Below are 23494 nucleotides of genomic sequence, written 5' to 3'. Positions count from 1 at the left end.
TTTCAGTTTTAAKATCTTTAAAATAAACAGAATTTTCTTCAGTTTTTGCATCAGCTCTGAGCGGCCATCTTTAACTGAGGTGAGTCCAAAAGGTGATCAGACGTATCTCGATTACTTTCATTAAAGTTTGCTCAGAAGTTCATGAGATATTTAGTTTGAACTCAAAGTATATGTTGAGGATCAGTCTCAGCTACTACCACACCAGGTTTTAACTCCATAAGAGTTGTAGTCATTTACTCATCATCATTATACAACCTCATTAGCGTTACTGATAAAGTTTGTTTATTTTAGACATTAGATGAGGTCAGGATCAATCTMTGGGCTGAAAGCCAAAAGATCTCTGCCCCACAATTGTTGAAAATTYCCTTTTTTTTCTTACAGTCATCTCAGAAGTCTAATCTTAAGTTTATTATTATCTAAAGAGACGATTAAAGCAAAACAGAAGGTGGGTCTAAAAACAGGAAACAGTCATAAATACGGTATTTTTGTGGCCGACGTGGAAATAAAACTTCTGGTAAATGTGGCTCAGAGAGCTTGGCCTTACCTTTTGTGGAAATGCATTTGTTGACGATCAGGAAGATGAGGCTGATCACCAGAGAGAAAAAAACCATTCCGATTATCACTAAAACCCAGAGGTATTTGCGTAGAATACTCATGCTGGACATCTCGGATCAAAACAAAAAAGAAAAACAAACAATATATAAAAGAGAGCGAGAGAAGGAGGGAGAGAAAATATCAGTCACACACTTTGACATAGTAAATATATCTTGCTTTTTAGTATAGAAGGCTGGATCGGAAAGAAAAGCTTTGACCACTTCCTCTTTTAGTGCGTTGACGAAGTCTTAAGGTTATTTTGGTGTTCACATTTTGCTCTGAGAAGCTCAAACAAGCCTCCTGGCGTCTCTAGGAACTCTTCTTTTTGAGAGGAAGTCTGCTGCCTCCACTGTCAGCAGTAAAAAAATGTGACACACAGATAATTCTGCTGAATTACAGATGCAGAGCTGAGGTATCAGAGTCTGGAAGTGTTCATTGTAACCAGAACGACACATTTCTGTCCCAATATCTCTATGAGCAGATGGATGTAAATGCTAGTTTTTTTCCCCTGTTTATCTTCTTTCTGCCTCACATCCCCCTCAACCCACAACAGCTTCCTGACAACTTCCAAATACAAACACTGTTAGTTCACATGTAGSTCATTTGAACTCATTTCAAATGTGACTGGAACATGCCCTACCTCTTTAGAAAACAGCTGACAGTTTCAAAGTTGAGTTAAAATCAGGTGGAGGTCTCAGGGAGCWTGAGATGAAAGTGGATATCACCGTAAAGTAACTGTCATCCTGTTCTGAAACTCAGCTTCTGTGAAGAAAGCAAACTATCCCCACCCTCTGCCATGCTTCGCTGACCACATGTGTGTTTGTGTGACTGACAGAAAGTCAAACCTGCACAACTCTTTTTTTTATTTATAGTGCAATTCGCACTTAATTAATTTTGTTAGATTACAAACAATATTTTTGAGTTAAAATGACCTAAATGTTGCATCTAAATCCAACTTTAAATTTGCACTTTTTTAAAATCATTTGTCACAAATTTAGAGGTTTGAACCCAGGTGACACGAGGAGCTTGAATGAAAATGAAAAAAAAAAAAACATATTTAAAGGAAAAACAAAACAGCTGACGAGAAATTAAATCTGAGGAGACACAATGCTCAGCTGCAGAAGGAAGGAGAACTGAGTGATAATATGGACAGGGGCTGGTGAGTGGAGAGGAAACACCTGGCATAACTGGAGACAGGTGGAAATGGGCGGGGCCAGAGCTGAAGGAGGCGGAGCTGAGTGGCAGATGAAACAAAACAAGAAACAAAAATTAAATGTAAAAACTAACAAATATATATATATATAAAACCACGTCATTTTATTTAAATAAATTAGAAGAATTTGACATTGTTTATATTTGGCATGGCTCAGTTTGATGCTTCACTCTTTAGGGATATTCATAGATTCATTTTTGAAACAGCATGAGCTTTTTTAAGATTAATTTAAAATGACTACACAAATCATGACAACTTGATTTTGATTATTTAAAATGTGCTTGAAAATATTTGCTCTTATTTTGAAAGACGGCACCGGAAAATAAAGAAAGTTGTGTGGCTCATCGACAGCGCTTCTGCTGTTTTCAAAATAATAGCTTGAAAGCGCCAAGCATTATAAAACACATTTGTAACTTAACTATTACCTTTAAACATATCACATGGGTTATATTTTTGCATGTTCTATAGGTGTGTATTATAGTTTGTATAATAGTTCATATCAAACGGCCCTAAGCGCCCAAGGGTTGTGTTTTACTTTGAAACTACAACCGGAAGACGCTTTCTTCTCTCTCTCGCTAGCTTAACAGTAGTTGTGATGTTAGCCTGTTTTCTTGGACACTCCTTGCTCTTTTTCCATCTTTCTGGTAATATCCTGTAAGCCCTCCTTCGGAAACCATGGCCGAGGAGGCCTCGGGATCCCCTCCGTCCCACCATGACGGTAAATGTCCRCCGTTGGACACGTCGTTTCGGGGCGGGAGAGCTGAAGGTTGGCAGCCCTGATAGGCAGCGGCCTCTGCATCCTTGAAAACATTAGCCTGTTAGCATCATCAGGGCGACGTGTCACTGCTGTCACCGGCTGTTAATGACTATTTACTGCTACGCAGTGTGTGCATTTGTAAATACCTCTTAAATCAAACTGAAGTTAGCAAAGCTGTAAATGATTAAACCGGAGTCCTGTTGTCATATCTTAAAACGTTGTAGCTAGTAGCTTTGAGGTAGATGATTAATTTAATCCTAAAGTGGGTTTGGTCCAGAATTGACAGCCTATAACTCGGGTTTTGATGACAGAAAGACAGGGATGTTGCAAGCTTGGGAATTAAAATAGTTTTTTTTAAAGCTAGTTTTAGAGTTTATGGTAAAACTCAACAACATGGCTTTTCTCGTGAAACAAATTATTCTCAGAACATTCYTTATGCAGAATTTAAACTTTCACAATTTTCACAACTTATTTACTGCGATTTCTTTTGTCTTGCTGAATGCCAGGTATGTTTTTAAACCTTTGCATTAAAGTCCAGGGGAACCTGTTGGGCTTTCATAACGACACTAAATGCATAGCTGAGCAGATTAAATGCATTTTTTGTTGTTGGTCCAATTAAGCAGCTTTTATGGCATTTGTATTGGTAGTCCAGAAATGCAACCACAGCAGCTGTGATGTGTTGTTTACAATTCAAATCTATTATATTGATGATCAATAAGCTGCTGGATTAATCTCTTCCTGTTGAATGATTTCAGTTTATGTTAGGATCTCACAAACAACTCAACATTAATAGGTTTTAGTGGTTGCTAACTTGTGCTTCCCTAATTAATTAGGATAAACTAACACTGACAGCTAAGTAGATAATGCAAGGAAAGTAAAATGCGTTTTTGTCAGATTATATCAGGATATGATGCAGTTAAATGTACTTATATGAACATTGCACAATTTCTTTTTCTCATATTGATAGCTAACCTGTTGTTGACTGTGTTTGTTTACCTATAGAAGCAGCAGAAATGACTGAAAACAGGTGAACTTTAACGATGTTTTGGATGGAGAATTCTGACAATTTAGATATTTTGTTTAGGCTCAGATTTGTTGAGTAAAGCAGGCAGATGGAATGGTTTATTTACATTGAGTGCATACCTGCATTTCAGAAATGCATATCAATGTAGGCTCATGTATGCGTGGGTTTTCCCCCAGCTACTCTGTTAGGTTCTTCTGTAACTCTAAATTGTCCCTAGGTGGTAGTGAGAGTGTTATAGTTGTCTAAGTGTCCCTGTGATGGACTAGACTGGAGACCTGTCCAGGGTGTCCTGCTGGATGAAGGAAGGAAGATGTCAGTATACATATATGGAAAACTACTATTTAAAACGGCACCGTGTCTTTTGTGTTTGAGCTCTTTGTTGTGTTTTCTGCTTTAGCTGCTAAGCTGCATCAGTGCTTGCATTTTTTTGTCGACCTTTATTTACAGAGATTTTCTAATAAGATGTTTGTGCAGAAGCTTTTCAGGACAGTAGCTGTTACAGTAAAGTAAAAATAATTTGTGTGATGTTGCAAAGGAGCCCAACTTTGTCCTGGAACTCAGGAGGAATGGATGTGAATCAAGTGGTGGAATTTCTGCAGAGTTTGCTCAACAATCACATGACGCTGACCGAGCCGTGCTGAGCCATCCCGCTGCCTGTTGCTCCTAAATGTTTCCGTTTGTCCGTTTACATGTGTAGAATTTCCTCGGTGTGCTGGTTTTAAATAACGGATGAGTTAAAGTGACTGTGACGTGCATATCCATGAAATACAAAAAGGCAAAAAATATATATATTTAAGAAACTTGGCATAATACACATAATTTGACCCATCATGTCACATAGTTAGCATATTTTCTTTTGAATTTGGCTCAGCTAAAGTGAAACAGGAAGTGACATCAAAGGGGAACTCTTTGAGAAAGAAAACTCCCTGGTTTTTGCTTATTGAAACAATATTATTTGACCTATGACTCTTTCTCATCTCTCTATGATTTTGATTAAAATAATCCAAAGAAACATCAGATTCTTCTCTACAGTCTGTGCTGTTAGCCATTTTAGCAACGCTCTGTTTACATTCAGACATTCCCCTTTGACATCACTTCCTGTTTCTTCACATGTGAATATCTCAACAACTGTTCATCTCAGCGGCGTGAAATCTTTTTACAATATGTTATCAGTGTTACCTTTCCAAAAATATATTCATATTTATTGTATAAATTTGATGTCACAGGCTCTTTAAATCAATTAAATCAGGTACGAGCTGCTCTCCATGTGACTGACGACAACAGAAACTGATAGAACTGATCTTAATCAAGTAAAATAAACAAATTAAATTCGCAGGATTGTCTTGCTGAGTTTTCCTATCTTTAATTACATGCAATCAGCAGCTGATTAACACCACCTCTGCTTTTTTTTATTTTAAATTGTTATTGCTGTTTTTTGTTTTCTTCTTCGTCTAAGAGGTGCTCCAGCAGCGAGTGGCAGCTCTGGAGCAGGAGAGGACCGAGTTCATCAAACTCAAGCAGCAGCTGGAGACCGAGTTCAACCAGAAACGAGCCAAATTCAAAGAGCTGTACATGTCCAAGGAAGGCGAGTATCATAAAACAAACTGTGTGCATATTTGCTTTGATAAATCATTAACAAAAGTGCTGAGTTCTGCTAAATGATTTGCATAAAGTCAGGATTCTATAAAAACTGCATATAAACGAGCGGCTCCTCCTTCCCCGCTGCATCGTTTCACCCTTTGCGCTCGTTTTTTCTGTTTCCGTGCCATGTTTGATCCTTCTCGCCCCCCTTCAGGGGAGCTCAAGAGGCAGACCGTAGCGCTGGAGAACTACCAGACCGAGCTGAACTCCCTTCAGACCCAGCTGACCCAGGCCCGGGCCGAGATCGAGACCATCAAAGCCGTGGCAATGGTGTCGGAAAACACCAAGCAGGAAGCCATCGACCAGGTCCGCAGCCAGTGGCAGGAGGAAGTGGCTTCTCTGCAGGCCATCATGAAAGGTGATCTGGTGCTTGTGGAGCTCCAGGATGTTCAGCTGTGTCACTTAGTCAATTATCATTATTGCTGTTTTCTGGAGTCAGTGCTTTGATTATATGGCCACAAACACGAGTTCAGGTGGAGAGCAAGAGAAACTTCAGTGTCATAAAACCTTTTATAGTTTTTTATCACTGTTTTCTGCTTGTAGTTAAAGTGTGACTGAAGCTGCTTGGCTCTTTGGGGTTTAAACCCGTCTCACATGTCTGATTTATCGTTTTTTTTCTCCTCACAGACACTGTGTGTGAATACGAGGTCCAGTTCCACCAGCGCCTGGAGCAGGAGCGGGCCCAGTGGAACCAGTACCGAGAGGCGATGGAGAGGGAGCTGGGAGACCTGAGGCGGCGTCTCACAGAGGGTCAGGAGGAGGAGAACCTGGAGGATGAAATGAAGAAAGTAGGAATTTATTTTTGATTAAAGTTATTTTACCTGCTGTTTGTGTTCTTGTTTAGAAAGTTTTAGCTTCTGTTTTACTCGGACATGACGATCCTTGGTTTCGATTTTCTTGTTTTTCTGTCCAAGTTTAGAAAAAGAAAAACAAGATGAAGTCCAGAGAACAGATCATAATGTGCTGATGGACTGGGCCAGCTGAATGATTTACTGTCTGCTGACCAGAACGAAATGTTTTAGAAATATCCAGAGTTTTTAGGTTCATGGCTGCTGAAAGCTGCAGCTACTTTTAATCACTTCTGACAAAAATAAACCGAAAAACTGGATTTTCTGTAGAAATCCAGAGCTGAGAGCTGACTGGTTGCTGAAGCTGAAACAGAGATGTTAAAGTTAAAACATTAGCTAAAAGCCAAAAACAAAGCAAATGCTGGCTAAAAGCTAAAAGAAGCAGAGTGGTTGCTAAAAACTAAATGCATATATATCTTTATTAATTTCTTAAAAAAACAACATAAATTCAATATATAATTAAATAAAAATCATAAATAAATGAAAGGTAGCAGAAGAAGACAAATTCTTATATCTGCCCCCTTTTTCTCAGATAAATAAGTTTAATAAAAATAAACTTCTAAATTTAGCAAAAGGATAGCTAAAAGTTGAAAGTCAGAAAGACCCACCTAAAAGCTAAAAGTAGCAGAAATGTACTTGAGAGCTAAAAAATGGCAAAAGGCTAGTTCAAAATAATAGAATGATTGCTTAAAGCTAAAAATAGCAGAATGGTTTATAAAAGTAGCAAAACAGGACCTGAGAACTGAAAGAAGCAAAAGACAAAAGCTAAAACTTGCACAAGGCTAAAAGRTAAAAAGAGCTCAGGGCTGGCTAAAATCTAAAAGTAGCAAAATGCTAGCTAAAAGTTTAAAATATCAGAACTTTACCTGAGATCTAAACAAAACAAAAAGCTAGCTAAAAACTAAATGTAGGAAAATGTGTTTGAAAAGCTTAATATACGAAATGATTACTAAAAGGTGAAAGTCAGAAAGACCTACTTAAAAGCTAAAAGTTGCAGAACTGTACCTGAGAGCTAAAGACAAAAGGCTAGCTGAAAGTGGCAGAATGGTTGCTAAATGTAGCTAAACCAAGCTAAAAATAGCAGATTGTTTTATAAAAGTTAAAAGTAATAAAACAGTACATGAGAACAAAACAAAATGCTAGCTAAAAGAAGTATCAGAACAGTACCCGAGAACTACAAGTAGCACAAGGCTAGCTAAAAATAGTCTCAGACGATAATAGAGATAGTTTATTGAAGCAGGTTTTGAAGGAACTGAAAGCATCTCGGTGTATTTTAGCAGCGCGGTGGCTCAGAGGTTAGCGTTGATGCCTCACAGCAAAAAGGCCCTGGGTTCTGTGCCTGGTTCGAACCTGGGGTCTTTCTGTGTGTAGTCTGCATGTTCTCCCTGGGATTTCTCCAGGTCCTCTGGTTTCCCCCACAGACCAAAAACAGGCACAATAAGTTTCTAAAGAGATCTGTGTTCTCAGTGGGAGATGCCTGCTTAAATAAAGGCTAATAAATAAATAAATTCTGTGGAGAAAATATTTATAAATCATCTCCCGAACCAGCTGAACATTTTATGACTGGCTTAAATAGCACAAAGTCTTTAATTCAAACAATTACTTCCAAATAACTCTGTTTAAAACATCTAATACAATTCTTTATCCTCTGTTGGGTGCCAATTCCTGAGTAAAACTAGCTAATAACAGTTCAGCTCAGATTTATATAAAGCCTTTAGATTTGAGCTGAAATGCCATAAATAGAAGAAACATCCAGAACCATCAGATTTTTGCCCTCCACCCACACCACCTTCACTCATCCTGTTCTGTGGAGGACGAAGAAGAGAAGAAACTTTAGAGGAGAAAATACAGAAACAGTCTGCAGCCCAAATAATCTGATGGATTTAAGCTATTATCAAGGTTTTAGCCAGAAGCAGTTTTCTGTGACGGAGCCGTTCATAAAGCTTTGTGAGACTTGAGTCGGTGCTAAAAATGTAAACATTGAAAGCCCGAGGAGAATGACTCAGTTGTTTGTCGTCACGCTGGATTGTTTGTAAAGTTTCTGTGAAGACGAGTAAGTTCTGTGTTTGACGTTGTGACGGTCTCTTCAGGCCCAGGAGGACGCGGAGAAGCTCCGCTCCGTGGTCATGCCCATGGAGCAGGAGATCGCCATCCTGAAGGCCAAGCTGATCGCCGCCGAGGAGAGGGTGAAGGAGCTGGAGGCCTCGAAGGTGAGTCAGCAAATAAAGTTTAAGAGGTGGCGGATACAACGGCTTTATGACTTTTTAAAATTATAAATAGATTTTTTTTGTTTTTTTATTGTGTGGGAGCCTCTCATTAATCATTTAAATAATTTTATTACAAGAAGATAGTATTTCTACAGTTTAACTTATGAGTTTAGTCGAAAACGTCGTGCCAATTTTTCTTCGAAGGTTTATACAAGCTGTGATTTGGCTCGAAGTGAAGCTGTTGTGAAATTGCCTTGTTCCAAAAAAAAAATCAGCTTCTATTATGAAATAAAGTTTAATGTTTTCTTTATGGTGTCATTAGCTCATTTTACTATCTCTGATTGTTTCACCGATTGTCATTTACAACCTAATGTTAATAATAAACAGATATTAGTCCATATGTTTCTATATTACTCAGCTGTTTTCAACCAAATATGGAGTCTTCTGGCTCCACAGTGACTCAGGCTCTCCATAGTCACTTCTATTTTAAAGATTCAGGAAACAAAAGGTTGTGCAAATCCAGATAAAACATTTGGCTTCCTGTTGATGAAATGGGTTCTCTTTGTTCCAGAAGCCTGAAGCAGAATAACCCAGAGCTTTGTGGTTGTTTGTTTTTGTGTTGTTTTTGGCAGGTGAAGGAGCTGAATCACGTTCTGGAGGCTGAGAAGTCGTGTCGTACGGACCTGGAGATGTACGTGGCCGTGCTGAACACCCAGAAATCCGTCCTGCAGGAGGACGCGGAGAAACTGCGAAAAGAGCTTCATGATGGTACTTTTAGGTTTTTTTTATGGTTTTATTGAACAGCTTATTAAACATAAAATACATTTTCTTTTTATAACCACCCCACCCAATACAAATGCAGATTTTAACAGATAATCATTAAATAAGAGATCAGTGAGGAGTCCACCTTCTTCATTTGATCCGTTTGTCAAACATGAAATAATTTGTAGGCACATCTTCTTGCACCTGATTTTTTTTCATGGTCACATTAAAGGGTCAATAAAACACATTGTAAAAGTTGGAGGGGACTTGTCTTTCCATTCAAGCAGCTTCACCCTCTATATAAAAGAGCAATAAAGGCTACAAGGATTTATTTTGATTTAAGTAAAAATGCCAAATACAGAGATTGTGGCATCTATGATGGTCCCCAGTGCCTCAGAGATGAATTTAAATATAAAGTGCCCAGCTCAGTTTCACATCCTTCACACTGAGGATTTATGTCTGGTTAAAATATTGCCAGTTTTATTTTAGACCAATGCAATTTATGAACAACTTTAAACTCTATCTCAACGCTTCTATGGAAACTCTTGGGTCAAGGCTGCAGAAATTGTCCATCTAACCAAGTTTTACAAACTTATGTCAGCCAAAAAAGTACTTTTGATTTGTTTTGAGACTGATAAACAGGAACAGAACATGAGATTATTAATCTTAAATGAAAAGATTGTAACTTTTCAAACTGGAAAAAACCACTCTGGAAGCTGGGGTGGGGGCAGGGCGTGAAGCGCCTCACTTGGATTTAAAGAGACAGCCTCAAAACGAGTTGATCTGAGAAAAAAATCTCAAAAGGGATGGAAGAGTGGCTTGTGGAGTTACAATAAGGAGGAATTCAAAGCAAAACATTGCAGTTCCACTTTATATAGACCCCAACTGAAGGGTTTAAATGTGAAAAAGAAYAATTTAAAACCATCAAATGTCTCCTTTTAAGTGAAATTAATCGTTAGGATAATTGTCTTCATGCAACACGTCTTACAATAAACACCCAGTTTCAGCTTTTAGTCAACTTTTTGAGGATATTTTTGAGTTTTGGCTGCTTCTACAGTCACTTTGTTGTTGCAAATAAAAATAAAACAGTCTTTTGAGACAAAAATAAAAGCGTGTTCTGGAGGATAATGTTATTCTGTATTTGGATAAACACTGGAGCGGCACAGATGAATGTAACGACTTTAGTTGAGTCTTTTAGATGTGACTCATGTAAACTATTAATGTCTAATGCATATTAAAGCTGATAGTTTGGAGTGCTTCTGCGTGCCCTCCTTCACGCCTCTCTGCTGCTTTCAGTCTGCCACAAGTTGGAGCTGGAGCGGCAGCAGCACAACCAGCTGAAGCAGACGTGGCAGCGAGCCAACGACCAGTTCCTGGAGTCCCAGCGTCTCCTCATGAGGGACATGCAGAGGATAGAGAGCGTGCTGTCCTCAGAACAGCTCCGCCAGGTGGAGGAGATGAAGAAAAAAGACCAGGTGACAGCAGCTCCACACGCCTACGTCCACATCAGGTAGTAAAGCTGGTGTTTTGACTCAAACARGACCTCGGGGTGTAAAACACGAGATCTGTCGGCGCTTCAGTGTTTATGAATCCACGCCGGGGGCAGCTCGGGTCAAACGGGACGAAGCGGTTCCAGGAAGTGGAGGCATCTGGTGGAGCAGGACTGATGATGTCATCTTGTTGTGTTGGAGGGGGCTGGATTTGTTTAAGATTAACAGCGCAGAGGTTTTGTGGTGAACTTTCACTAAATTATTTAGAGCGCTTTTTAAAAAAACTATTTTTCTCTTATTTTGTTATGTGTCTTTGAATCACAGCTGGAGTTAAATTACATTTTGAGCTGTTTTATTTTTACTTTTTTACTTTATTGAGATCTTTTTTTCTTTCATATGGTTTTCAACATTTATCCAGTTTCACAATTTTTGTGCTATATCAACTATTTATAGTTTAAAGTGTTGAGCTCCTTCAGGACATTCCTGCTAAGACTTTGTGTTCCAGCAGTTTATACTTTGTGAGATATTAAGCTCCTCCTGTCATTTTCTTCTCATTGAAAATGAATGGAGCTGTCTTCAACTTCCTTAAAACCTTTCAAAATGTTCATAAATCTTTTATCTTTATCTTTTAACTTTTTATCTTTTGCTTTGGTTTTGCTTTTTATAACTAATTTCTTCTCATTTCAGCTTCATTTAGCTGATTTTAGCTTTTTTTGCTTTTTAGCTATCATTCTGACCTGCTAATTTAAACTTTTTATGCTTTCAGCTGCTTTCAAATAATTTTTTAGCTACATTTTAGCCACTTTTTCAGTTAACTTTGTTCAGCTTCTTACTTCCTGACTCAGTGAACATGCTCTTTCTGTTCTCCGTGCTAATTTCAGCTACTTTTTAGGCTTTTTTAGCTATTCAGCAAAAATATTTCAGCGTTAAGAATTAAACTGCATTTTTGTAGGAAATTCAAATCCTTTAGTTTTAGTTAATTTTGATAACCGTTGATCCTAACAAAACATGTTAACTTCATAGGTAATTTTATTTATTTTAAACCATCAATCATTCAAATCTTGCAAATAGAATCTATTTAGTTTAATCTGACATATTTACACAATAACCTGAAGTTTGCACTTTCTTATTTATTAAGAAATCATGTTCTGAACTACAAGTTATTATTTTATTTTATTTAACAAAGAGGAAAAGTCTAAAGGTTGTAATGTTTTTTATATAGCAGTGAATTTAGCTCTAACAAAAATAAATTCATGACCAGAAACAATTTCCCATTTCCTGTCAATAAAACCTCTGAATCTGTCTGTTTGATAAACTAAAATGTAACAAACTGTAATGAAGGTTCTGTTTTTTGAAGGAGGAGGATGAAAAGGAGCGTCTGAGCCTAGTGAAGGACCTGCAGGAGGACGACGGAGGAGACAACACCGAACCTTTGGAGGACTTCCTCGGGCTGAGCATCGAGGAGGTAAATCATGTAATCTGATGCTTCCCTCAGAGGCAGCAGCTCTTTGCGTTACGTCATGTTTTATTCCCAAAGTGTAACGTGAGCCTCACCTTCACCTTCGTCCTCGTCTGCTGTGCTTCCTGCAGCCTGAAACAAACAAAAAACAAAACATTTCTGTGACTCAGCTGCGCCTAAAATATTCAGAGATTCAGGCAGTTTTATTTCCATCACTCAGGAAAATGTGTTTAGTGTTGTAAAGTGGAGTCATAGAGCCAAACTACAAGAATAAAGTCATAATATTACTAGAATAAATTCACAGTGGTTTGCGAAGTTGTGTCAAAGTCCTGCTTCTGATGTCTTAAGAGTAAATATTAATTTATAAAACCAATACCAAAGTGTAACTTCACAAGATGCTCAACATTCCTCATTTTAACGCAGTGTGAGTTCTCATATTACAACTTTATTCTTATTATTACAACTATGTTTTATTTTTATTATMACTTTATTCTGATCTTATGATTTTATTCTCATATTATTACAACTATATTTTATTATTATTACGACTTTATTTTTGTAATTAAAAAAATAAAATCTCTCATTTTGACCCGAGTAACACGTGAGATAAAAAATMATTCTCTTATTTGGTAAAGCCTGGATTCTGGCTTCCACATGGATATTTATCACTTCCTGTTTATGAAAATAAAAGTTTTTAAAAACTTCACAGCCTTCATTAGACCACAGGAACCTTTTCTTAGTTCTTGTAATGATTTCTGGAGTGCTTTCTGATCATGAGAACCTTTTTTTTAATTGTTGTAACAAAGTCTGGTAGTTCCTATGCTTTTATTTTTGCATTTGTACAGACTTAAGTGCTTTTGTTTTTATATATCAAAAAAGCAATGTTTTAAAAAGCATTTTTTTTACCTTCATGTTGCACATTTTTCAGATCATAACAGTTTATTTTTCTCTTTCAGCCTCACACCAACCACAGCGCCCACGGTTCAATGCACTCGTTAGACACCGACATCGTGGCCGGGGGCCCCATGGACACCTACAGGGACAGCCTGCGGAGAGTCCAGTCCACGGACAGCCTCGGGTCCTCGCTGTCCTCCCAGCAGGGGCTCAGCGGTCACAACCACAAGGCCAAGTCGGCCAGCAACTTGGACGAGTCGGACTTTGGTCCCCTGGTCGGGGCCGACTGCGGGGCCGCGGACATTAGTTTTGGCGAGACCTCGTCCATCAGCTCCATCAAGCTGACAGCGAGTCACTTCCTCCTGACGAAAGACCAGGAGAAGGCGATCAAAGCCATGACGCCGGAGCAGGAGGAGACGGCATCGCTGCTGTCCAGCATCTCTCACGCTCCAGACTCCGCCTACTTACCGCCGGCGGGGTACCGGCTCGTCAGCGACACCGAGTGGAACCTGCTGCAGCAAGAGGTGTGTCACAGAGCTTTACCATCCRGGAAATCACACTTTCCTCCTCATCTGAACACATAAACTCAACAAATTAAACTCGGCGCTGTGGCTTTCAGGTGAAAAACGCCGGCAGGAAGCTCGGCCGACGCTGCGACATGTGCTCCAACTACGAGAAGCAGCTGCAGGCCATTCAGGGACAGGAGGCGGAAACGCGAGACCAGGTGTGTGCCGCTGGGTTTACGGCGCCAGCCYCGTGCTTCTTGTTCGACGCCATCAAAGGTGTGACGCCTGCCATGTTTTTTCTCCCTCCAGGTGAAGAAGCTGCAGGCGATGCTCCGTCAGGCTAACGACCAGCTGGAGAGGACGATGACAGAGAAGCAGAGTTTGGAGGAGTCAGTGAAAGCAGGGAACGAGGAGACCGCCGCTAAGGTCTGTGCGATATGAAATTATAAAATATTAAAGCAGCTGGTTCCTGGTTTAGGACTCAGGACCGTTCTGCTCTGAGTATCTTCTGAGCTTCCACAAACAGACAGATGTTTTGGTGGGAACTCTGTTCCTGGTGAAGCCACGAGGATAAGAGAGTTGTCTCTAGATTTTGTCTCGTTTTTGTGTCTCTGTGATGGACTGGAGACCTGTCCAAGTGTCCCCCGTCAACAGGGGTTATGAAGKGATTAAAGAAAAATAGGATAGATGTTGACAAACACAGCAAACTCTTCCCTACAAATATTCATCTAAATACTAAATGTGAGCCYTCGCATTGAAACGAGGATTCAGTCTAAAAGATGTGGAGAAATGGGCAGATATAGTGTTTTGATTAAAACGCTTGCAAAAATAACATTTTGTCAAATTAAAGCAAATAAATGTGCTATTAATGTATCATTTCAATGAACTTTCTGAAATATTATACTAAAAAAATTTTTTGAAGCACTTTTTTGAGCATTAGCAACAAAAAACCTGATTTTGAGGAAAAACYCCTTAAAATGTTGAGATTTTCCTTGTGAGCTATCWAAGTTTTTGTTTCTTTCCAGCTGGGAAATCTCAATATTCAAATATTATTTGAGATTTCTTTTTTCAAATGACATAAAAAAATCCTATTAAAATTACATAAAATTATGATTTAGACCAAATATTTGTGTATTATTGTAACAACAAGACAAATTAAATAATCTCTCTGGATCTACTAATGAAATCAGGATGATCTAAGTATCAAAATGTAGCTTTTAAAGCAGGAATCTGAAAACATGATYAGGTAATTTTGAACAAATTTGACTTAATCCTTGTTTTGATGTGATGGGTCACAAATTATCTTACTGGTTAACTTTAAAACATGCTTATTAGTTATATTAATTATCATGTTTTTTCAGTCTGATTGGAGTGTCCAGGCATTACCAGAGTTGTTTTTTGGTATTTTCTTTGCTTACTAGCATGGATTTGCTTGCAGAGTGGCTGCACAGAAAAGGCAGGACTGCAGTTTTTCTCCACACCACTGCTCCCCGATCCCGAGGACAGAGTGTCGATTGGTCTTTAAGAATAATCACTTTATTGTGTTCAGGTTTAAGAAGTTTAGGTTTCTCAGCTGTCGCTGCTCGAGCTAACAAAGGTCACGTGTCGGAGTCCTGGAACTCTGTTCCTCTTTTGTCGCTGTTGGTTTTTGTCTGACGGTGCAGAACCTCAGTGGGAGCCAGGAAGCATCTGTCGTCTTCACTTTTGAGTTCATTAACTTCCTTTTTGTTGAGGATATGAGCTCCGTTTGCAGGTGCATCACCTAAATAATAAACACAGAGATGATGTTTTCAACTGTTTAGATCTGCTCCAAACCCATGATGTTGTCTTGTTACACTCGCTGATTGAATTAAAATATCACATTAAATGTAAAATAATGTAAGAAAACAAAGTTTGTTTGATTGAAACCTGTGCAGCAGGTGAGGAAGCTCCAGGTGCATCTACTCTGCACTATTTGGTGACACGTTAGGTCTGCTGCTGTGTTAAATATTAAACGGTGTTTCTCAGGACAAATGCAAAAACAAAAACATAAAAGTCTGTCCGTTCCCATCAGTCTCCTCTCCACATGCAGCAAATGGCTGGTTACCATGGAAACAGCAGGATGACTCATATTTTCTAGCAGGTCAGGGAAAATTGGAGCCTAAAGCTTCATATGTCTTTATTTACATCAGTGGAGCCCGATCCTGGTCCTGCAGGACCACCATTCTGCGTGTTGTAGTCGTTTCCCTGCTGTCTCGATTTGTTAGAATAAGGTGTGTTGAAGCGGAGAAACATAAGTTATTTCTGCTAAATATCAGATTTTAAATGTTGCTGCACAGAACTGTGGGGTGGATCCTCCTGCTSTTCTTTCCTTTCATGATGCTGCTTTGTTTCTCAAACTAAAGGAGAGTTTAAAGTGCCTATGACTTCAGATTTATGTTTTACATATAAATGAATTTTTAGGAAAGATGATATTAATCATGAATTGTAAAAAAAAATCACACTGCTGAGATAAACAGTTGAGGTATTCACATGGGCAGTAACAGGAAGTGATGTCAAAGGGGAATGACAGCATGTAAACAGCGTTGTTACGACAGACTATCGAGAAGAATCTGATGTTCCTTTGGATTATTYTTATCAGAGAGAAGAAGTAGAGTTCAAATAAGATTGTTTCAATAAACAAAGACCAAAGAGGTTTTTTTTGTCTAAAAGAGTTCCCCTTTGACGTCACTTCCTGTTTCACTTAATTGGTAAAATCCTGTGTATTGTGCCAGTATTAAAAAAGGAGTTTTTGCCTCAGGGAGCTGGAGGTATCATGGTGTGAAGAGGGCTGGTTTTAAATAGGARGGGAGGAGACGATGTTATCACTCTTTGTTAATTACCCGTGTGTTTGTTTATTTTTTTTAACAATGTGTTTTCATAAAACTACAGCCAAGTTTCTCAAACTGTTCCCGTCTCCATGCCAAGAATCAGGTTTCTTCTGTCTAACAGATTATTTTGCTCACACTTCTACATGAACTAAAGCTTGTTAAATAGTGTGAGAAAGTCTTTCCTTTCATCTGACCACAGTGTGAAGACGCAAACTATGTTTCTCTAGTCTGTTTTTTCCCTCTATGTTTAAAGGTTGCTGCCCTCATGCAGAGAGTCCAGGAGTCAGAAACGCTGCTCAGCACACTACAGCAGGCCTTCAGCGAGGCTAAAAGGAACACGCAGGAACAGATGGTGAGCGGTGGCGTCCCTGTTTATTCCTCTGCAGCCTGTTCAGAAAACACCGGCGTCTTTTCTTGAAAGCAAAACGCTGCTCGCTCGCAGCCGAGGGAAGTGGCAGCTGGTGGGTTGCAGCTCGTCGTTTGGTGTTTATGTCATCATGATGGCGTCCTCATGGTTCTTCACAACCAGAAACATAAGCTGACAAGATGGAGCTCGTGGCTTAGGGATATTTTTATTATAAAACCTTCATTTCATTCAATCAGGCTTTATTTATAGAGTCCTATAGAGAAGCAAGAAATACACAGCAAGAAAGGGTAGTAAAAGTAGATAAATACTACAAGTAAAACTGGTTAAAAGTTATAAATAGACAATTATTTATATCGGATCAAAAGGGTCTTGAAATGAACACATTTATCATCAGCACTTTACTATATTTTTGTTATTTTGTAATATTTTATTTTAGTGTGTTCAATAATTCTACAAGAATGGAAACGGTAATTGAAACAAGGTAAAAATGGCATCAACCAACAATCCTAAAATTAGGTTTCTTATTAAAAAAAAGTAGGTGTTATCTTTTTTTTTATGATTAGATGGATTGTTTCGTTCATTCTGCAGCCTCGTAACTCAAATAGATAAAAAATCTTTATGAAATAAAACGGTTTTCATAATAAATGTACTGCTGCGTTTGTTTATGTTAGACGTTTTGCAAACATAATTTTTTTTCCAGGAATAAATCAAGTTTTAAGTTGTAAAATATTGTGAAAACACAGACACCGGTTGGTAAATTCGTCTCAGGCCTCTGTCGAAACACTAGCTCACTAGAGTGAGCTGGAGTGGTTTGTGTTCAGGTGGTGCTGGTGAAGTCGAGGGAGCGGGTGGCGGACGAGCTCAGTCGACTACAGAGAGACAACGAGAGCCTGCAGGGAAAACACCGGCTGCACCTCGAGCTCCAGCAACAAGAGGATTTCCATATGCCTCATGCTGTGCAGGTAGCCTTAAGGAAGAAAAACACATAACCATGGAAATAATTACACGTAGAGTCAGGAAATGTGGTCAGTTTGTCCTCCAGGAGTCTGACTTTTTAGCAGCAGAACTAAAGGATAACTCAGGAAACCCTAACTATAGGATTTATCAAAAAGGAAAGACTGAAGTCGAGTCTTAAAAGTAAACAGAGTGTCAGCGTCATGGACAGAAACAAAATAAATAAAAATAAACAGAAATAATTAGAAATACAAACATGGAGAGTAGAGCAGGTAAAAAGAAGCTATAGCAGCAGAACTAAGGGATACCTCAAGAAACCCAAATCAACCCTAATTATAGGATTTATCAAAAAGTCTAGTCTTAAAATAGATGGATTGTCAGCCTCACAGACAGAAACTGCAAGTTGAACCCTGACAACTGAAAACTCTGGCTCCATTTTAGAATCTCTAGGAACTACAAGTAAACCTGCAGTCTGAGAAATAATATAATAAATAATAATTTGTGCAATATTTGAAATGTAGCATGTATCAATAATTTAGAGGGTTGGCGTCATTTGTTTGCTTCTAGAATGAAAAAAGATGACATTGTACATCTTATGTGTTTTTATTAGTAGAGTGTCTGAAGATATTTTTGGTGCCAGTTTAGGAAATACTGACAGAAAAGTTGGGGAAAGTGCATGACCAAATTAAAAAAAAAAGCTCAAATTTTGACACTTTTTAGCACTTTTTATGGATGCCAGCTGTAAATAGCTTCATAAGTTCAATAATAGTTACCTTGATTTAGTTAAGCAATCGGTTTTTAACATTTTGATACAAAAAAAAAAAAGATCTGAAGCAAAAGATTTGGCGATTATGGTCAGATATTATATAGACATAGTCAAAGCCATGATTTTTAGCATTAATTTTGAATTCTGACTTGACTTTGTGTCCAGGAGAAATTTTGTAAGAAATGGGTTTTTTACACCTGGAAGGGATGTACTTTAATGGGGTACCATTGAATTTTCTGTTTTATGCAGATAAACATGGTATATCTCTTGGACTATAAGAAAATATTGATTGATAAGATTTTTCATATAAGATGGATCTGAAATATTAAAAAATGTATCAAAAATAAGGTTTGGTTCCAGATTGTCAGCGGTGTTGTGCGTCTTTCTGTCTGGACGCCCTGTAGGACTTGATCTTACATGAGCTGTAATAAAAAGAATAAGTCAGTATTTGTGTTTTGATGATGGCTGAAGCGCAGCGCGATGGTTTCTGCAGGAGCTGCAGGGCTTGGTGCTGCAGCTGCGTGACGACACGGTGGCGCTGCGGACGTCGGCGGATCACATGGAGGAGAAGCTGAAGGCTGAGATCCTGTTTCTGAAGGAGCAGATCCAGGCGGAGCAGTGTCTGAAGGAGAACCTGGAGGACACGCTGCAGCTGGAGATCGAGGGCTGCAAGGAGGAAATAGGTGAGAGTCCAGGACCGAGCTCCGATCAGCTGTGGGGCGACAAACGTCACTTTTTTAACAGAAAATCAGCTCAACTTTTAAAATTTCTTCTTGGTTTCTGCTTTTGTTTTGTCTCGACTGATCACTGTGTTACAGACATCTTGGAAGGTATGAAAAACTGCGTGTATGTGTTTTAACATCGTTAGCATTGCATCAACGTAACACAGAGCTTGTTTTTCTCTCACATGTTCGTAAAGCCACAGTAGATGTCAAAAACCACAACTATTCACTGTTTTTAACTTAAACTTTTATGCTTCTAACACAATTTTTACATCAATAAATGATTATTTTGGCGGATAATGTTACTAACTAATCGGGGTTAGTTAGAAAACAAAATAGTCCTTATGTTTTAGATAGACTTTTTTTGTTTGTTTGTTTTGCTGATAACGATCCTGTATAGGTGAGGAGGGTTTGGTGGTTTTTCTGTGAAACAGAATCTAAATTGTTATCTGTACTTCTTTTTATGCTTCTAAGAGAATTCTTTGTCCTTTTTAGTTCTTTGTTTTCAGTTTTATGAAAAAAACAACAACTAAATTAAACCCATTTAAAGTCTTTCTGATCTGCTCTCCTTCAATGTTTATTTAAAAAACTAATAAAATCCTGGGCTACAGCTATGGTTTGCGATTATCTTTGTTTTTCTGTAACTAAATAATTTCAAATGGATTTGAACTAAACTTTATGAATACGAACTAACAGAATAACTAAAAATTTTAATAAATTTGAACTGTTTTAGTCACTTAAATTCATTTTTACTGTAAAAATCAGAGTTTAAATTAATTTTCTATGAAATAATATCCTGACCCTGCAGGTGATGACTGTTTTTTTGTCTTTTTAAAGCAAATAAGAGGCCATATAGTGATTAAAAAACTGTAGCGTCTTGTGTTCCTTTTYTTTTTTCATCAGTTTTGTTTTGATCTTTTCTTGTCTTCAACACGAGCAGAGCACACKGTCTCTCAGCTCTGTTGCACTGGTCTGAACAATAAATTTTTTAGGATGCAGATGAGTTGTGTGTTCATCTGAACATCTCTGTTCTCCACAGCGTCTTTCTCCAGTCTGAAGATGGAGCTGGAGAGAATAAAGGCAGAGAAGGAGCAGGTATTTTTATTTTTTTACGCCTCACAAAGTGGTAGGAAAGCAGCTTCTTGTTCTTATAAATATATTTAAAAGAAGCTATGTTGTTTTTATGGACTGGTTTTGATTCCTCTTGTGCTTTGAATAAGTCAGAAGAAGCTGTCCTGCTCAAACTGTGTGTTATCATTAATGTGTGTGTGTGTAGCTGCAGAGCAGTTTAGCTGACATGACGGAGGCTCTGGAGAGCATTCAGAACCTGAAGACGAGCCTGGAACAGCAGCTTAAAGAGGTCACCAATGCAAAGGTCAGTGCAGGGTTTTAGAGTTATCAAACTCTGACTGGAAGTAAAAACATAATAATCACTGAAATGTAATGTTTTATAGCCTCTAATCCACCGTTGCGCTGTTAAAGTAGTTTGTTGACAGTCGTCGACTCCATTTATTCAGTTCTTTGTGTTRGTTTGCTGTAGAGCGCGCTGGAAAGTCAGGTTCTTGATGAAAAAGACAAAGCCCAGCGGCTGCAGACGGAGCTGGACGTCAGCGAGCACGTCCAGAAAGACTTTGTCAAACTGTCTCAGACACTTCAGGTGAGCAGGAATTACAAATTTATATTTTAATTATCACAAGCCTCTGCAAGGTGAAGGTGGTGGAAAATGTTTTCGCTTTTTTGTTACCTTTTTAGGATCTTTTCTAGGATCAAATATTCCTGTCTTGTCAGGACCAGTTGTCCCTAAAGGATCCAAATCCTGGTCCTGACACGGTGGAATGCCATTTTTGGGTTAGATTTAGAGTCAAACTGTGAAGGAAGAATTTATGGTCAGGGCTTTATAAAGATAGAAACATAAATGTGTCAGCCTGCAGTTGAAAATACAGATAGAGGACAACAGAGCTGCTTCGGAGCTGATGCTAACGCAATAGATTATTTTTTAAACATTCTCTCTACTATGGCTGAATATGTAGGTTTGCATTACACTCCATGTGTGACACTGTACAGTTTTTTCTTTTTATCTTCTTTTGACTTATTTTATTTCTTTATTCGTTTATTTATTTATTTTTGCTGACAACTGTGACCTCAGTATAAGTGTATACTGTATATGTATGAATGTATAAATGTATAACATTAGATTCAAGCTAATGCTATATAGTTAAATACATATTAGCTCAGGAGCAAGCATGTTGTCATTTATATATATATATATATATATATATAAGCTTTAAGCTAATGCAATTTAACCAAAAATATATGTGTTAACTCAGGAGCTAACGCTATATCACCATATATATTTATTTGCTCGAAAGCTAATGCAAGGTAAAGGCTAACCCAGTGTGCTTTGCAGCATAAATAATACTGCGACATTCAAGTGTCAAATGATGTTTAATGTTAGAATGAGATCCCTTTAACATTTGGAGTTGATTCAACTCAAGATGGTCGCCCTAAAATGGCTTCATCTCAGTCATTTTTAGAAATCTTGGCTAAGGTTTGATGCGGAATCAGCTGAGAGTCWTCCTCAATGCGTTCTCCGAGCTCTAACGGGTCACAGGTATGAATCTGTGCATGTTTCTGTTCTCAGGTCCAGCTGGAGCGGATACGACAGGCAGAATCTCTGGACCGGATCAAAGCAATCCTCAACGACACCAACTTGACTGACATCAACCAGCTTCCAGACACATGATGACCTCTGAGCGGTGACTGCCCTCAGCTTCACCCCCCAACCTGCCTCTTTTCTCTTTCATCGGCCCGGTAACCTTATTACTCGACCTTCCTCCTCCTCCTCCAGAACCACTTTGGAAGAAGGAAACAAACTGACCCGGCGGCACGAGCTGTGTACATTTCAAGTCTCTAAACACATCCTTGTTAGAATAATGAAGAAGAACACTAAAAAAATGTAAATAACCAAAATGTCTGACTGTGGATTGAAGGGTGTGGAAGCCCCGCCCCCTTCCCGTGGGTTCGCCTGTGTCTTGTTTCTACTGTAGATACGACCGTCTGTATTAGCTCTACCAAAAATGTTTGTCGTCCGAAGCACTTTTCATCTGCGAGSTCTTCGAGTTCCTCCCTCTGCTGAGAAGCCGATGGATCATCGCTCCAGTCTGCCCCACCTGTTTTGTGTTTTTCAAATATTTTCCCACCCCATTCTGGTTGTTTCCTGTGACTAAAACACACAATGAAGGACGGAAAATACTTGCACATAATTTAACTGGCATAAAGTAATATAATGCAAGCAATACCTTCCATTTCTCCGACTTCCTAAACTGCTTTTTGCTTATTTTGTTGCTCTAACAGAAGCCCCTCCCCCTTTTTTAAGGCTGTGAAATATACATTTTTAATGTTCAAATTTTTTTTTCGGTCAAATATTCATAAACTGCAGTTAATACTGTTAATTCAGGTGAGTTTAAACAAAGAGTGACAAATTAAAACAGGATGTAGAAAATATTGAAATTGTTCCTTCCGGTTGGCCTTGAACTGACGATCTTAATGTCTTTCTGAAGATCTTAAATCTTAGTGGGCAGCTTTTAAATTCTAATGGAAGAAAACCCAAAAGAAGTTAGTTCCCCCTCATCTGCTCTCCGACTTCTGTCTCAACTAAACTGTCATGAAACGGTTCGTACATCACTACAAGAACTTGTGTTTTCTGTGAATTGATTTGAATTAAATGACCACAAAGTGTCTGAGTTTCTGTGTTTTTCACGTTSGGCTGCCATGAATTTCSGTCACGATGGGAAAATGGGTTATTAAACCATCAGTGATTGATTAGTTTGTTCAAAGATGACGCTGAAAAGGGACATCAAAGAAAACTCAATTTTTAAAGAAAATGAAGAGCACTGAAGGACTGCTGTAGAAGCTTAAACTGAGTGTTGCAGCTGAAGAAGCAACTAGCTAAATGCTAAAAGCTAAAAGTAGCAAAAAGGCTAGTCAGAGGATAAAAGTAATAAAAGGTTAGCTAAAATATTTAAAGGCTTGCTAGAAGTTAAAAGTAGCAAAATGCTAACTAAAAGCTAAAAGTGACAAACGGCTTGAATAAAAACTAAAAGTAGCAGAATAGTAACTAAAAGTACTTTGATAAAGCTGACTTCAAAAGCAGTGTTTTTGATCATTTGAATATTTTATTAAAGAGATATCAATATATTTCTGTGTGAAAAACATTTGTAAACAATGTGAAATTTATTTGAAGAGTYTAGAAGTTAGAAAGCCCTAAAGTCATAGCACCAACCTCTTGAGCTGAACGTTCTGGTACATGATTGGATTTTAAAAAGGCAAAAACTGACTCAGTATTTTTCTTTTGGCATGAACAATTTCCTCATATTCAAGCACACATTGCATAACATGCCATACTCTATGCAAGGCTCTGAACAGGGAAAAAAAGAGAAAA

General features: G+C 38.4%; 1 protein-coding gene across 1 annotated transcript; it reads left to right on the top strand.

Annotated features, from left to right (window-relative positions):
- Positions 1 to 2371: 2371 nt before the first annotated feature.
- On the top strand, positions 2372 to 22791 carry rabep1 (rabaptin, RAB GTPase binding effector protein 1; the record flags this gene model as incomplete). The annotated part of the gene is given in 19 exon segments (XM_014031309.1): positions 2372 to 2525; positions 5045 to 5173; positions 5384 to 5587; positions 5857 to 6017; positions 8168 to 8287; positions 8917 to 9052; positions 10343 to 10521; positions 11894 to 12001; positions 12952 to 13413; positions 13509 to 13613; positions 13705 to 13821; positions 16498 to 16596; positions 17433 to 17573; positions 18825 to 19014; positions 19150 to 19161; positions 20093 to 20148; positions 20330 to 20428; positions 20594 to 20710; positions 21695 to 22791. Coding segments are annotated over 19 exon segments (2580 nt in total). The 3' UTR covers positions 21797 to 22791.
- Positions 22792 to 23494: the final 703 nt, after the last annotated feature.

Source organism: Austrofundulus limnaeus, unplaced genomic scaffold (assembly GCF_001266775.1).
Source record: "Austrofundulus limnaeus strain Quisiro unplaced genomic scaffold, Austrofundulus_limnaeus-1.0 Scaffold1221, whole genome shotgun sequence".
Taxonomy (NCBI): domain Eukaryota; kingdom Metazoa; phylum Chordata; class Actinopteri; order Cyprinodontiformes; family Rivulidae; genus Austrofundulus; species Austrofundulus limnaeus.
The sequence above is the reverse complement of the archived record's forward strand: the minus strand, read 5'-3'. Positions and strand labels throughout refer to the sequence as shown.